At 51.9% G+C, this 16,332-nt stretch overlaps 1 protein-coding gene and 1 pseudogene across 1 annotated transcript; one reads left to right on the forward strand and one right to left on the reverse strand.

Moving 5' to 3' along the window:
* Positions 1-511: 511 nt before the first annotated feature.
* Positions 512-10,446, forward strand: LOC101043097 (UL16-binding protein 3-like). Its single transcript, XM_039467392.2, has 5 exons — positions 512-694; positions 6,365-6,631; positions 6,857-7,129; positions 7,617-7,735; positions 8,966-10,446. The coding sequence occupies exons 1-4, from the start codon at positions 556-558 to the stop codon at positions 7,727-7,729; spliced, it is 792 nt and encodes a 263-aa protein (XP_039323326.2). The 5' UTR covers positions 512-555; the 3' UTR covers positions 7,730-7,735; positions 8,966-10,446.
* A 2,463-nt stretch (positions 10,447-12,909) lies between these two features.
* On the reverse strand, positions 12,910-13,758 carry LOC101036722 (prohibitin 1 pseudogene; annotated as a pseudogene).
* Between the last annotated feature and the right edge of the window lie 2,574 nt (positions 13,759-16,332).

The raw sequence follows: 16,332 nt of genomic DNA on the forward strand, positions 1-16,332 counted from the left end.
GTCACCAAGAAAAACAAACTAACAAACCAACCTACCCGGGCTATAACCACGCCCACTCGGGATTTGGGCAGCTGCCGCGGGGATGGCACAGGGCCTGGGGCTGCGCATTGGGCGGGGAGGCGGTCACTCCGCAGCGCAAGGGAGAGAGAAGGCAGGTGTCGCTGGTCCAGGCCAGGACAGGGAGACTCCGTCGCCGCTGAACACCGCTGTGCATTTTGTTCACCTTTCTGTGCATTAGTATTCATATTGGGTTAATAAACATTGAAAAAAAAAATACTGTGGTCACTACACAAGGCGGTCTTGGAAAAAAAAAAAATAGTGTCGTCAATACATAAGGCTGTCCTGGAAGCATTTCCGGCGCTGGCAGGCAGGCAAAACGTCCAGCACCAGCCGGGGCAGGAGGCGAGGCTTTCCTTGCTGTTGCTATGGAGTTGACTGGGTGGGGTCCTGTGGGGATTGGCTGGGCGCATCCCTAAGGCGCGGGCAGAACACCTGCCGGAGTGGCTGGAGTTTCGAAAGTCCTTCCCCGGCAATACAGCCAGCCTTCCAGCCGCCATGCGATCGCTCCGCTGGGCTCCGCGTCTTCTGTCACTCGGATTCAGATCCGAAATGTTGGGATCCGCCAGCCCCGCGTTTCTTCGTTGGTTCCCGCTTTTCCTCCTGCTGTGTTGCCTGTCCGGGCCTGGGAGGGCAGGTGAGTTCGGATGTGGAGCCTAAGCCAGGCGGGGACCAACCCTGGGGGGCTGCGAACTGCAGCAGGTTTCAGAGGAGGGGAGGCTTCTGGAAGGCAGAGCGCGATCTCCGCCGCCGCTCAGTTCGCTCAGCGGCTCCTTCCCGCCGGGTCCGCTCCCCGCTACGTCTCCCAACCCCCAGGGCGAGGAGCGGGGCGCAGTGGAGGCGGGAAAGGACCCTCAGGAGGGTGGAGGCACCAGAGGGCTGCAGAGGGCGAGGTGGGGCGGGGATGCCTAGTGTGTAGGGCACGTTGGGAGCCAGATGTAAGGCTGAGTGCCCCACAGGGTCGTAGGGTAAGCCTTATGCTGTGCTCAGGCGCAGGATCCGAGAACTTTAAAAGACAGGACACAGAGTACAGAGAAAATGCAGCTGGGCTCGGCGGGAGTTGGGGGGTAGGGGGTGGGGGGGAGGGTGAGGATGGGGGTGGGGGTGGGGGAGGGGTGGGGAGGGTGGGGGTGGGGAAGGGGGAGAGGGGAGGGGGCGGGTGGGGGAAGAGGGAGCGGGTGGTGGGTGGGGTGGGGGAGGGGAGCGGATGGGGGTGGGGGTGAGGGGGTGGGGGTGGGGGGAGGGTTGGGTTGGGGGGAGGGTTGGGGTGGGGGAGGGGTTGGGTGGGGTTGGGGTGGGGGAGGGGTGGGGTGGGGTGGGGGAGGGGTTGGGGTGGGGAAGGGGGTGGGGGAGGGGGCACGCCACGCCACCTATAAGCAGAGTCAGGTGAGGCCCCGAATGTCCAGAAGCATGAGTATTTATTGTGTATAGGTTAGGGGGCAGGGCAGTGAGTGAAATCATCTTTGAGGATAGTGATAGGGTCGTGAGCAATAAAACATGGGGTCCACCCCCATGAGGTCACCTAGGCCAGGAGGTGGACAGTGCACAGCAAGGGGCCCATTCCCACGGAAGCAAGGGCCACGTGCAGTAAGGGGTCCACCCCCATTGGGTCACTGAAGCTTGAAGGTGGGCCGTGCTCAGTGAAGAGGGTACAGTGTGCGATACTTCTATCTATGGGAAAACTGCTTCTAAGAAGATTTATAGGAGGATGCTTTAAGTCACATAGCAGTGACAGAGCTGTCAAAGTTACCACCACCTTCTGGTAGCTTCCAATGGGTTCTATGGGAAGATGCTTTTCGAGCAGCACAGTAGCAAGAGCTGATAAAGTTCACAGTCACCAAGGTGGATTGCCAGTCTGAGGGCAGCCTTCCACAAGAACTGGAGCAAGGTCCTACAACTCCTTTATCAGGAGGAGCGGCTCTCACCCCAAGCCTGCCATCCAGCGGGTATCTTTACGATACTCAACCTGGGCCATGGATTCTTGTCCTGGTATAACTGTTTTTCCCTTAAGTCATGCTCTGCACTGTGTCTGCTCTAGGCATTTCTCCCATTATAAGCTGCTTGTTCTTTAATTCGTGCTCTGTACTGTGTCCACTCTAGGCATTCCTCTGATTATAAACTAAGATATAATTATAGGTATATATGTAGGGAAATATTCTTTAGGCACTCATACTATCAACTATTAATGATTATATATAGAGGATTAGATAAAGGGAGGCTTCAAGCCTTATTTCTATAAACTAATATATGATTGTGTAAAGGATTATATAAAAGGAAATAGCGGAGTAGTAACACTATAAAGTGTTACTTCCTCAAGCCCTAACTGTGTCAGGGTTCTGCTTAGCTCTCATTCCTCGGTACCTATATGGGGGATTACCCACACTAATGCAGCCCGGCAGTCCCATCCGCCCTAGGGAAGAAGAAACCAGAGACCCCGCAACCCGAGCTGGGGTCAGGACAGGGGTAAAAAGGAGTTCCACAGGGACAATATCACAGACACCCCCACCAGCCACAGGCCTGCTCTGCTCTCACCCGCTCTCCACACACAAACCTTCCAGCAGCCCCAGGACTGCTGCCCTTTCTCCCTGAGCTTTCCTGCAGACACTGTCCTGCACCCAGGGGCTCAGCAGACACTTCCCACCTCTCCCTCACATCCACTGCCACCTCCCAGGTCACATCCTCTCACTCCCCACCTCAGCCCAGCCCTGTCACCCCACAGGCCTCCCTCACCACCTCCCCCACCAACTGGCACCTTCTTCCCTTTGCCCAAGGACACACCCAGCAAACACATACCTAACTCCCCACAGAACCTGTGCAGGGGAAATGGGACACACCATGTCCCCCATGATGACCCTGGGAACCCTGGTGAGTAGAGGTGCCCACTTCTGCCCTTGGGTCCCAGAGCCACCTGATTCCTACTGGGGAGACAGCCTCATAGAGAAGAGTCACCGTGCATGTTCCCGGAGCCAAGCCCATCTGGCTGCCTTTTCCCAAGGCCAAATAATGAGAAGCAGACAAACTAGGAAAGAAGGGAATTTATTGCTGTAACCAGATAGAGGGAGAAGGCGGAGATAATTCCACCAGACCAACTGAAAGTGTTACCATTTTCTTAGTGCTTACATAGGTTGGGGTTATGTGCCTATGTGCAGTGTAGCTTTCACCTAAGTCTACAGGGAACTAATCTTATTTCACCGAGAAGGTCAGAGGCAAAAATCCTCACTAAGTCTGATTAAAAGGGCCCCAGTACCTTCATCGCCTGTATGCTGTTGTACCAGGGTGATTATTATTTTTTATTTTATTTTATTTTATTTGAGATGGAGTTTCGCTCTTGTTACCCAGGCTGGAGTGCAATGGCGCGATCTCGGCTCACTGCAACCTCCGCCTCCTGGGTTCAAGCAATTCTCCTGCCTCAGCTTCCTGAGTAGCTGGGATTACAGGCATGTGCCACCATGCCCAGCTAATTTTTTGTATTTTTAGTAGAGATGGAGTTTCACCATGTTGACCAGGATGGTCTCGATCTCCTGACCTCGTGATCCACCCGCCTCGGCCTCCCAAAGTGCTGTGATTACAGGCTTGAGCCACCGCGCCCGGCCCGATTATTTCTATCTTCTCTCCTTTACAGCTTGGTCAGGAGAGCTGCCTTAGGCGCTCCAATGAATCTATTCAAACAACTGCCCCTGCTACCTTGACTTGTCTCAGATACAGGTCCTGGCACTAGGAATGAAGACTGGCTCTATTGTTTTGGCTTGCTCCAGGTTAGGGAGAAGCCCATGCAAGGCTCCTATTGACCACATGTTTCATTTTTAGCTTTGACGTCTGGGCATCGATTTCCCTGGGTTTACCTGCTGAGTGTGAAGGCAGTGCTGTGGAAATCTGGCTGTGTAACTGGAGTGTCGTGCAGGCCTGTCTGTGTGACTGTCAGGGGGAATTGGCCTGCTACATGCAGACAGGAGTCAGCAAAGTCTTTCTAGAAAAAGAAGGCAGGAGGCACTTTGGTCTTTCAGGGTTCTCTGTCTCCGTGTTCAGTCCTGTCCCTTTGTAGAGTAACAGCAGACAATGGCAACCTGTAAATGAAGGGGGACCAGATTTGGCCACTGTCCTTTGTTGCTGTCCCTCCATGAGATTACAGTGTCCCAGTGATTGGGGCCCAGTTCCCTAGAATGCCATCTCCAAGCAGTGTCCAGGTTTGACTTCAAGAGTCAGAAGCGGGTCCTACTCTCCCTGTGGCTTCTGGGTGGTATAGATGTTACAGGAGTGGTGGTCCCATGGTTCGGGGTCTATTCTCCTCTACTTTGCTACTGAGTGGCATCTATGGTCCACAGGGTCCATCAGGGACCCTCTCTGAAGCCTCAAGTGTAAGCTGAGGGTGAGGGGGTGCAGCCATGTGGTGTCCGGGGATCGGGGCCAACTGCTTGTGCAGCTTCTCAGTTCCCTGTGGCCCTGCTCCTGCCCATCCCAGGAGAACCACCTGCATCTTCTCACAGCCAGGCCTACTTTCCTAATGACCTAGAGGGTGAGGAGCACACCCTGTGATGGCAGCTCTGAGGCTGTGCAGTCACTGCCTTCCTATAGGGAGGCCCATCTTCACCAGGGCCCAGAGACACACCTGGAGCCACTTTACAATGAGGAGATTTTGCAGCTGTGAGTGGCACAGCCTTGATTCTGAGCACTGGGGGACGCTGTTGTGATTCTGCGGTTGGAAATTGCCATGAAATCCACATAGCACCTTTTCCAACCACACATGCCTCTGGGATCTTAGGGAGTCCAGGGTCAAATAGCCATAGTGGCAGGTCCAGCCCCACTCCTCATTCACGGATTGTGTATGGCTGCACCCCATCTACAAGGGCAGGGTTGAGTAGTGATGGGGAGGTCATATGACCAGCACAACCTGTAATAGGTACTAAATTAACTACAAACTCTATCCATTCCTGGTACAAATCCAGGAAATGTGAAATTACTATGGAATGGGTCTATGAGTGCAGCACATCCCTCTAACTGGACCTGACACAGGTGTCCATCCGTTGCTTTGCCCCAAATGCACCTCATGAGTAACAGGGGAGCAAGCAAATGCTTCAGATCCCTGGGAGGAGGTCGGCTCGCACACTGTGTCCACTAGGCGTGTCTGGGTATTTGCTGTTTCTTAGTGTACAGTCAGCAGAGTGAATGCCCGTCTGGCTCTGTGGGGAGGCTGAAGCAGTCACTGCAGTTGCTGTGGGTTGAAGGGGCCCACCAGGGGCTCTGGGCTCTTCTTCTAGTCATGGACTCTGGGTCTGAGATGTGGCTCAGTTGTCACTGTTGAGCAAAGGAGCCCGGTTATTTCCTGGGGTGACGACTTTCAGCTTCCAGGTCATCTGTCCTTGCATTTTGTCTTTGCTTGTGGTAATTATTTAAGTCTAGCAGTAGCTGCATGGAGTCTCCATCTCTTTTGGAACTTGGACCCCTTTGTTTTATGAGCCATGGGCATAGCTTTGCATGGCTGAGGTCCCCAGCTGGCATTGTGACTTCCCTAATCATTTCCATCATGGCACCCTCCACTTGAGATCTGGTATTTCAGGATTTTCCATCCCCATTACTGCTGGGAGCCCATTTCAGGAACAGCATCTCCTACACCCAACCCTGACCTTCAGCAACAGGCACACCTGAGCTTCTTGACAGTCCGCTGCCTTCTCCCGGGGCCTTCTTTATATGCTGGGTAGACAGGAGTCCTCCAGGCTTCCCGTGGGCACAATGTTCTGGATTTTCCTGCTGCAGCCACTCTGGCACGGGCGCTTCTCTGGGCCTTTTGTTCCTTCCCCTACAACCCGCCACATAAGAGCTGGGTTTTTGTTTCATGCGGTGTAGGTATTCTTTTTCAATGTCCCAAGGGCAACCTACTAGCAGATGAGAGGCACATTCCAGGGAACCCACTGTGTCTTGTTACCCATAATAAATAGACTCACTCTTCTCCAATGTTGACTACATTGTACCCACTGTGCCACGCTCCAGCATCCTCAGGGTGCCCTCCCCACTCTCCACCTCCCACAGTCCACCTGGGCTGCTGCTGAAGGTCCTGCCATCTAGGCCTTTCCTCCTGTAGCAGGCCTGGCACCTCCTGGGCAAGGTCCTGTGCTGACCGATGTATGTATAGGCCTGGGCAGAGTGGGGAGATGGACACATTGGTGACCCGTGGTTCCTCCACAGACAGAGGCCACTGCCCAGGAAGAGAAGCCCATGCAGCCTCGCCCTGCAGGAAACCCTCTTGCTGTCACAGTGTCTGGGGTCTTTTCCCCGCCCCAACACTCTCCGGTGTTTTTCTTTTTTCCCATAGACGCTCACTGTCGCTCGTACAACTTCACCATCACCCATCTGCCCAGACCTGGACAACGGTGGTGCAAGGTCCAAGGCCAGGTGGATCAGAAGAATTTCCTCTCCTATGACTGTGGCATTGACAAGGTCTTATCTGTGGGTTGCCTAGAAGAGCAGCTGAATGCCACAGATGCCTGGGAAAGACAACTGAAAATGCTGAGAGAGATGGGGCAGACGCTCAGACTGGAACTGGCTGATTTCATTCAGCTGGAGTATTTCACCCCCAGTGGTGAGTGGAGGAGACCGAGGACGGAAGGGAGCAGACTGTGGGCTCAGGGGCTGCACCGTGTGTGGGGAGAAGACATTAGACACGGGGCCTCCGTGACACCCAGCAGCAAGGGCAGGACCTGGAGGAGACAACAGGGCCAGATGAGAAGGGGCTCAGAGGAGGAGGATGTGGGGCAGGGAAGAGAATTTGTAAACACCAGAGCTGATCTCTATCTGATTGGGACAGGACCCGTCACGCTGCAGGCCAGGATGTCTTGTGAGTGTGAAGCCGATGGACACAGGAATGCATCCTGGGAGTTCAGCGTTAATGGACAGAAGTTCCTCCTCTTTGATTCAAACAACAGAAAGTGGACAGTGGTTCTTGCTGGAGCCAGGCAGATGAAACAGAAGTGGGAGGAGGACAGGAAACTGACTCAGCACTTGGAGAAGCTTTCAGTGGGAGACTGCGGGAGCTGGCTTCAGGACTTCTCGATGTGCAGGGAGAGGCAGGAGCCCACAGGTGACTACAGGGGAGCACTGGGAGCGCCTGGAGATGCTGTCGAGTTACAGCCTTGTCTGTCGGTGTCTGTGGTGGGTGCGGGTGTATGGGTGTGAGCGGGTGTCAGTGTTTGTGGGAGTGTGTGTGTGATTGTGAGTGTGTGCGTTTGAGTAAGAACATGACCCCTCGTGGGGGGCTCCTCCTGGGGGCGCCTGTGCTCTCCCATCCTCCTCTCCCTTCTCCCTCCTGACTCCTCTTCCTCACTGCACCTGCTTCTGCTCCCCTCACTGTGGATTTCTCGCCAGCCTCAAAACTATGGGCATTATTGTGTTTCTAGACCTTTCTCCTTAGATGTCCCTCCTCCTATAATCACTTTTCCTTTCCTCTCCCATTGTTCTGTTTCTGGAAATACATCAAAACCACCTCCAAGGGGTGGCAGGAGCAGAGGAGGTGTGTCTTCAAATGCGGGGCCTGGGCAAGGGTTGTGACGCTGGTGTTTCCATTTCAGCACCGCCCTCCGAGCCCACAGACACAGCCCAACCCATATCCGTGGCCACCACCGTCAGTCCCTGGGGCCTCCTCATCCTTCTCTCTTTCATCTTATATGTCATCTATATATAATCTGAGGTGAGTCATTTAGAGTGACAGGTACGGTGGGCAGATTTGGGAGGGGAGCAAGAAGCAGGTGGGTGACGTGAGAGCATGGGAAAGGAGAATTCCCAGAATCCCACCCCTCCCCATGGCCGGGACCTTTCCGTCCTGACATGAGACAGGTGAATGAGACCTCGTGTCACTTGTTGGCACTGACCTGGGCAGCTCTGCCCTGAGTTCTGATGGATTCTCACCTTCAGAGGCTGGAGGGAAAGGAAGGGGCCCATACAAGGCTCCGGGTCTGATTAGCCAACTCAGGCCTGTTTCAGAGCAGGTTCCTTCTTGGGAAGGGTAGTGGTGTGTGGCCCGCAGGCAGCAGGAACCCAGACACGGGCAGTCCGCACAGTAGGAGAGGAGCAGCATGGCCGCTTCACCTAGGAGGTCAAGGGAAAGGGCATCCCTGAAGGAGGCAGAGGAGAGAGTGATCTGGGGGAATCCCAGGACGAGGGGGCGGTGAGGCCTTGATTCACCCCATTCCAAAGGCCGCATTCCCAGAGAAAGCAGCTTGGGTTCCAGCAGTTAAGGGGGAAGGTGAAGGGTGGAGTGTGTCCAGGATGAGGTTTAGGAAAAGGCCGAGCCACTAGAATCCGTGGGATTGCCAGCAAGGCTCTGTGGCAGTGCCCCTGCCCTCCCGCCTCCTGCACACTCCAGACCCTGAGCCAGCTGCAGTCCTGCCTGGAGCAGATGGACGCAGACAGGGAGCTGAGCGGCTGCTGGAGTTCCATGGTCAGCACTGAGCTTGGCCAGGAATGAATGGGGCGGGTGGGGACGGTTCCATTCAGAGCTGTGGGTGCAGCTCCCAGGGTGAGGAGAGGCTGAGAGGGAAGGGGAAAGAGCAGGTTTGCCTGCAAGCCCACCCAAGGCCAGGGAACGTGGATCCAGAGACCGCTCTTTGGACAGGCCCCCCCAGATCCTCTAGACCCTTCTGTGAGGAGGAGGTGCAGGCCCTGAGTGAGGGTGCAGACCCCTCTTTCCCAGCCTCAGTTCTGAACCCCGTGGGCTGTAGTGGGGCCTGGGCTGGCTCAGTGATGTGGTGTGGGAGGAAGGAGGTTTCGAGGCTGCAGAGCCAGGGAGAGGGTTGGAGGGAAAACATGGTCCTTATCTGGGGGAGGGGCTCCAAAATGGGGAGGGCCTGGGAGGGGTCACCCAGGAGAACAGACCCAGGTTTTTCTCAGCCACTTAAACCAACGCTTCATCTTTCTGAAGGTGGAAGATGACACCCAGCAGCCCCTGTTGGCCCGGTTTGCCTCCCACTCTCCTTCAGGAAGGCCGCCTGTCTACTCACCACTGTGCCTTGCTGGACAGCCAGGAGTTCAAGCCTTGGCAAGGCCACAGCCTGCAGCAGATGATGAGGGCATTGGAGACCCAACCTCTCATGCCGCTCATTACCTTCAGTGATGGTCCTGGCAGCCGTTTTTCTTCACATCCTCTGCCACTTCCTCTCGGTGCTAATGGATGGAATTTCTGCACAAGTTATAACTGGACAAGAAATCCCAGCAAAAAGCATTTTCATTCTACTTTGTTGATTGTGGGAAAGCAGACACTTCTCTGAAGCATGACCTCATTATTCCAAACGGTATTGCTAGTAAAATCACATGCTGGGATTTACACCTCAGGAATCCTTTCCATACACTGACCAAGAATTCTATTAATCCTTTGTATTTTTAGGGTATTTTACATTTTCTCATTCTGTAAAACATATTGGAGGGAAGCGGCATAATCATCACTCACTGTAACCTCACCTGACAAAGGTCTAATATCCAGAAGCTAATATCTACAGAATCTTGTTCAGTATCCAGAATTCAACAAGCAAGAACAAAAAATCCAATGAACAAATGGGTAAAGAGATGAACATTGTTCAGTAGAAGACATGCAAGTGGCCAAATCATCAGACAGGTGCCAATCAAAACCGCAGTGAGTTACCACCTCTTACCTGTCACAAAGTCAGAGATGGTGGTGAGGCTGCAGAGAAAGGAAACAGACGCTGTTAAAGTAGAACTGCCATTCCACCCAGCAATTCTGCTAGTGGGGATATCCCAAAGGAAAAGAATTTATTTTACCAAAAAGACACCTGCACCCATATGTTCAATGCAGTGCTGTTCTCACTAGCGAGGACGCAGAGTCAATCTCAGTGCCCCGAAACAGTGAACTGAATGAAAACACTGTGGTACACAGATGCCATGAAAATCTATGCGGCCATGAAACAGCAAAATCATGTCCTCTTCAGCAACACGGATGGAACGAGAGGCTGTTATTCTAAGCAACCCAATGCAAGGACAGAAAGCCACATACTGCAGGTTCCCGTTGAAAGTGGCAGCTAAACATTGAATTCACATGAACCAGATGCTGGAGATCACTAGATGGGGGAGAGAGGAGGGACATCTGGCTGAAAACCACCTGTTGGGGACCCTGCTTACAGCTTGGGTGATGGGATCATTGGGACACCAAGCCTCAGCCTCCCAAAATCTATCCGTGTAACAGCCCTGTATGGGTACTCTTTATAATATAGGCTGAAATTAAAGATGGATGAATAAATAAAAATGACATAAGGCCCAAAAAAAGGGATTAACTGAGTGAGAGAACTCTGCACTATGAACCCTAACCCAGCTCAAAAAAATAAACTCCAATCATTTAAAATAACCGTAAGTTATATGATGATAATTGTATAAAAGTTATACATGTAAGTGCCATACCCTAAAATGAAACATTGCATAAGAAATTGCACATGAATTCCATCTTGTTCTTTATAGCCTTACTGTTTTCCCATTTTCAGGTGATATGTTTTGTGTATCCTCAGGGAATCCTTGCTGTCCGCCTTCCCCTTCTGCACCAACCCCTCCTTTTCCACTGTCCACCTCAGCCCTTCCTCAGTCCTGGGACTGTGGCTTCCTTGGCACTGAAGGCACTAGAGCTGCATTCAGCCTTGGGGGAGAGGAGGGGCCGGGCAGGTGATGGGGGTGGTCTCGGAATTGCAGAGGAGCCTCACAGCTCAGGCCCTCTATCGCAGACGGCTGCGTTTCTCCACCAGCTTAGCCACACCCAAGCCAACCTTGCCCCTTTCCTGATTGGCTTTTTTCTCACTCTTCCTAACTCCTTGAAAATTTACATACTTCCACCTAACATTTCTTTCTACTTGTCTTCACAATATATTCGGATTTATTGTGCCCAGAAAATACTGCTCTCACCACGTCTTAAGTTACCATCTAAACCATAGTGAGTGATTTGACACGAAAGAGGCCCCGCCCCAATCACTGTGTCTCTTTTATTCACTCGCCGAGTTCCTACAGCCTCAGCACCCACAATGGGCTGTGCTGCGCATGCTCCTCTGAGGAAAACAGACAGAATCCCTGCTCCAGTGTGGACAGCAGGTGAACACAACCAGCAGGTGCATTGCATGGGACGTAGAAAGGTGACAGATGATTCAGGGCACAGAGAACAAGGTTGTGGGGAGGAAGAACAGGAGGGGAGCCCCGAAGTCCTCAGTAGCTGAAACATGAAGGTCTATCGAGAAGGTGACATGTGAGTCCCGCCTTCAAGGAGGTGAGCATTCCCGCAGGAGGCAGAGGCCTTGAGAGGTCCAGGGAAAATCCAGAAGGTATATAACATTTTTAAGACAACTCTAAAACAAATGAAAGCCTGGGTGAACCTAAAATGCAATAAAAAAAAAAAAAAGAAAAAAAAAATCATCACATGTACCCCAAAACCTAAAATGCAATAAAAAAAAAAAAGAAAAAAAAAGAAAAAAAAAAAAAAAAAGAAAGCCTGGGTGAAGTGACTCACACCTGTAATCCAAGCACTTTGGGAGTCCGGGGTGGAAGGACTAGGAGATTGAGACCAGCCTGACCAACATGGAGAAACCCCATCCCTACTAAAAACAAAAATCAGCCAGGCGTGGTGGCAAGTGTATGTAGTCCCAGCTACTCAGGAGGCTGAAGCAGGAGAATCGCCTGAACCTGGGAGGCAGGCATTGCAGTGAGCCGAGACGGCGCCGCTACACTCCAGCCTGGGCAGGGAAGACTCTGTCTCAAAAAGAAAAAAAGAAAAGAAAAAGAAAAAAAAGAAAAAGAAATACCCAAGAATGTATTTATTAAATAATTAGTACCAAACAATAAATATTTATGACCTAGCAATTTAATCACTATTTAAGAAAACATTTCACGTAAATTGAAAATGTAGTATGTTTATTTCATTCTTTTTGTTTGTTTGTTTCTGAGCTGGAAGGGCTGGGTGTCATTTATCAATGGCAGTTTCTACACATTTGTTTCCTTCCCGTGGTAGTGTCCTTCCCAGCGCAGGCACAGAGCCCAGGAGAAGGGCAGTCTCTGAACCAGGGAGCCGGGAACGCAGGTCAGACACATCTCTGGTGGAGGTTCAGCCCCAGCAGGATGCAATCCTTCAAGTTGGAATTCCCTTGGGTGTTAGAGAGGGACCCAGGTGGGTGTAGAGAGGGAATCTTCAAGGGGGCTCACATCTCAGTCCAGGCCTGCTCACTATCCAAGTCCATCCAAGATTTAGGACTCTGGGCGGCAACAATCAGGCCCACCCACCTCAACAGGGGCAGATTCTTCAATCTGTGCCCAGTTCACACAGACCTGCTGGTCACACAGCTAAAGAGCAGCAGCCTTATGGAAAGAGACAGACTACGTCCTCTCCGCCCTTCCCCGGCACATCTCTTCAGCGGCATCTGCGCAGGAACTGCTGTGAAGAAGGAGGCCTGCCTTCTCAGTTCAGACACGTGGGCCTCATCCGCAAATCTTCCATCAGCCACAGGATGGAGGCCACACGTGGACCCAGGAGGACACCTGTGCTCCCCAGTCCATCACACACTGCCCTGCCTGCAGGCTGCCAGCTGCTGGTGCCAGGCCAGAGCTTCAGCAGGCCCCAAATTGGGACCTAAAGCCAGTTTGCACAGGCACTTGGCAAATTTTTGGTAGGGAGGTGGATAAAAAAGTACATGGATGTGAGAAGAACCAAAGAGTCATTTGATAACCTAATTAGAGATATGAAGAGATTTTACCTTTATCTCCTTCACTGTAAGCCAATGATGAAATTTCACCATGATTTCTGGGGAGGGGCAGAAGGAAGGCAGTGTTAAGAATCATCCAGTCTGTGGCCCAGTCGGCCCACAGAGGTGCAGGCAGGGTGGGCCCTCACTGGGGCAGCTGGAGGAGCACGGATGTCCCTGCCAGCAGGTAGGTGATGTTCCGAGAGAGAGCGTGAGACCTGGCCTGCGATGTCCTCCGCAGCTTCCAGCTTGTGCAGCTCCATCAGGCCGTCCCGTGCGGTGGCCAGTGAGGTGACAATCAGCTCAGCTGCCTTGGAGCCACCCTCAGCAGAAATGACAGCCGCCTTTTTCTGCTCAGCCTTTTCCACGACAAATCTGGCCCTCTCTGTTTTCTGCTGAACCACCTGTTTGGCTTCCACCGCTTCTGTGAACTCCTTCCCAAAGGTGAGATCTGTCAAGGACATGTCAGCCAGGATGAGCCCAAAGGTGGCTGCTCGCTCCGTCATTCACCTGCCTGGGGAACAGCTCTCTCTGGGAGATTAGTTCTCCAGCATCAAAGCCAACCACGACTGACTGAGGATCTCAGTCCTGATGGATGCAGCCCACCCTCATCATAGCCCTCTCCCATGCTGGTGGAGATGCGGGGAAGCTGGCCAGGGGAGGGCAGGGAAGCTGGCTAGGGGAGGGCACGGAAGCTGGCTAATGACCAGAAGAGGACACGCAGTGTGATGGTGATATTCTGTAAATCTTTGCTACCAGTGATGACTGGCACATGAAGTGGTTGGAACAGCAATCAAATATAATTGGTTTCTGTCCCATGGGATGAGAAAGTGAGTTTCTTCCCCTCCACAATGTCCTGTACTCCACGGAATCAATCAAAGATAGCAGCTCTGTGCCCAGCATCCACATTATATACGGTGGAGTTCACCACACCTCCTGCCACAGCTAAGGCCAGGCCATACTAGCAGACCGACTCAAACACTTTGGCAGCCATGTTTTCTTCTGCTGGGCTCTCTCACACCGGCCTTTATTCCGACCTGCACGTCAGTTCCCCCTATTTTATTCTCAAATAAGCACAAGTGTGTACTAGTGGACATGGGTACCTGTTGGGCACTGAGCAACTTCTCAAACCTTGGAAATAGATTGGGCACAGACGCCCTCATTTCCTGTTTCATACCAATTTTTGCAGGGGATTGTGTTTTTTTTTTGTGTGTGTGTGTGTGTGTGTGTTTTTTTTTTTTTTTTTTTTTTTTTTTTTTTTTTTTTTTTTATCACAGCAACTGCTGAAATCACAGATTGTAAAAATACCACGTCATCTGAAGCAATGATGTATAGTCTAACGTTGAAACTAACACCGTGGACTAGCACTTCCTAGTCATTTCCAGCAGATGGCACTGCTTACCTTTTAAATATTTCCATAAGCCCAGAGGGTTTGCTCAGTGAGTTTGTGCCCTGAGTTCCTTGGCACACAGCTTGTGACATCATGGTGGATGAGGGAGGGATCCATAAAAGGTTTATTTCTGGGGCTTGGGGCAGTTCCTCCCATCCTACAGATCGAGATGCCCTGAGGGCAAAGAGCAGAGGGGTGCCCTCCAGTGGCCCTGCAGTTCTGCCCCAGGGGAGAGGGTTCTCTTCTGCTGCAGCAGAAACGAGCAGGACCCTGCTTCATCCCAGAACCCAGGGGACCAGGAAGGAAGGTCAGAGTGAGGAGCTGTCTGAGTGTTTCAGATCACACAGTGACATCCTGCTTGAAGTCCTTCAGAAGTCCTTCAGGAGCTGAGAGAGAGCCCCCAAGATGACAGGTGAGTGGGCAGAATGGGACAGACAGGACAACTCTCGAGATGACATGCAGTTTCTTCCGTGTTTTTATATACGTCTGTGTGTGCACGTGTATGTGCGTGTCTGTGTCTGAATCTCTGCTGCAGTTGTGTATGTGTGGGGGTTTGTGTGTGTGTGTGACACTGTGCGTGTGTACCTGTGTGTGTGTGCGTGTGTGTGTGTGTGTGTGTGTGTGTGATAACATGCATGCATAAATGGTGAATTGATTTCCTGGCTGATTTGCTGTGTAGAGAGATAGGGCCTCCACCGGAGTTCCCGCCCACCCCTCATTCCCTGTCTTCCCTCCTGACATTCTCTCCTCCCTGTGGAAAGAGTCTACCCCAGTAACTGAGGTTTCATTCCTGCAGACTTCTCACAGCTCCCCAGACTTCTGTGATAATTGCACCCCAGGCCTCCTCCTCAGGCCTGTCCCTCTGCCGGTTGCCCTGTCTTCTCCTCCCACCTGGCCATGCTGTATTCTTTGTGGGTAACCCCCATATAGGTACCAAGGAAGGAGAGGTAAACAGAATCCTGGCACAATTAAGACCTGGAGAATATTTCAGTTTATAGTGTTACAACTCAGTTATTTTCCTTTATACAATCCTCTCTATATAATCATATATTAGTTCATAGAATGAGTGTCTAAAGAATATCTTACCACTCAGTTATTTCCATATATATATATATAAATATATATATAAAACTATATCTTTGTTTATAATCAGAGGAATGCCTAGAGCAGATACAGTACAGAGCATGAATAAAGGAATAAGCAGCTTATAATTGGAGGAATGCCTAGAGCAGACACAGTGCAGAGCGTGACTTAAGGAAAAAGCAGTTATACCAGGACAAGAATCCATGGCCCAGGTTGAGTATCATAAAGATACTGGCTGGATGGCAGGCTTGGGGCGAGAGCCACTCCTCCTGATAAAGGAGTTATAGGACCTTGCTCCAGTTCCTGTGGAAGGCTGCCCTCAGACTGGCAATCCACCTTGGTGACCGTGAACTTTATCAGCTCTTGCTACTGTGCTGCTCGAAAAGCATCATCCCACAGAACTCACTGGAAGCTGCCAGCAGGTGGTGGTAACCCTGACAGCTCTGCAACTACTGGGTGACTTAAAGCATCCCCCCATAAATCTTCGAGGAAGTAGTTTGCCATAGATAGAGGTATTGCGCACTGCACCCTCTTCACTGCGCACGACCCACCTTCAAGCCTCCGTGACCTAATGGGAGTGGACCCCTTACTGCACACGGTCCTTACCTTGATGGGAATGGACCCCTTGCTGTGCACTGTCCACCTCCTAGCCTAGGTGACCTAATGGGGGTGGACCCCTTGTTTTATTGCTCACGACCCTATCACTATCCTTAAAAATCATTTCACTCACTGCCCTGCGCCCTAACCTATACACAATAAATACACATGCTTCTGGACATTCAGGGCCTCAACTGACTCCGCTCACAGGTGGTTTGGCCCCCGGAGCCCAGTTGTGTTTTACTTGTGTCCTGTCTCTTTATTTCTCAAATCCTGTGCCTCAGCACAGCATAAGGCACACCCCACCACCCTGTGGGGCCATCAGCCCTGCATTCTTACTATTCCTACAAGAACAATCTGAAATGTCACCTCCCGAGAAGCCTCCATGCCACTCCTCAGGCAGAATGAGTCACCCCCTCTTCTGCCCTCTGATAGCCCAAACCACCTCGAGGACATCACATCGGCAGCAGCCACCACATGGGTGTTTGTTTCTATGCC

Source organism: Saimiri boliviensis, chromosome 4 (assembly GCF_048565385.1).
Source record: "Saimiri boliviensis isolate mSaiBol1 chromosome 4, mSaiBol1.pri, whole genome shotgun sequence".
NCBI classification, from domain to species: domain Eukaryota; kingdom Metazoa; phylum Chordata; class Mammalia; order Primates; family Cebidae; genus Saimiri; species Saimiri boliviensis.

Excerpts from the sequence above, each read along its gene's own strand:
- LOC101043097 (XM_039467392.2), top strand. The coding sequence starts at position 556 with ATGCGATCGCTCCGCTGGGCTCCGCGTCTTCTGTCACTCGGATTCAGA. Across the intron at positions 6,632-6,856 it reads GGAGTATTTCACCCCCAGTG|GACCCGTCACGCTGCAGGCC; the intron begins GTGAGTGGAGGA and ends TGATTGGGACAG. Across the intron at positions 7,130-7,616 it reads GGAGAGGCAGGAGCCCACAG|CACCGCCCTCCGAGCCCACA; the intron begins GTGACTACAGGG and ends TTTCCATTTCAG.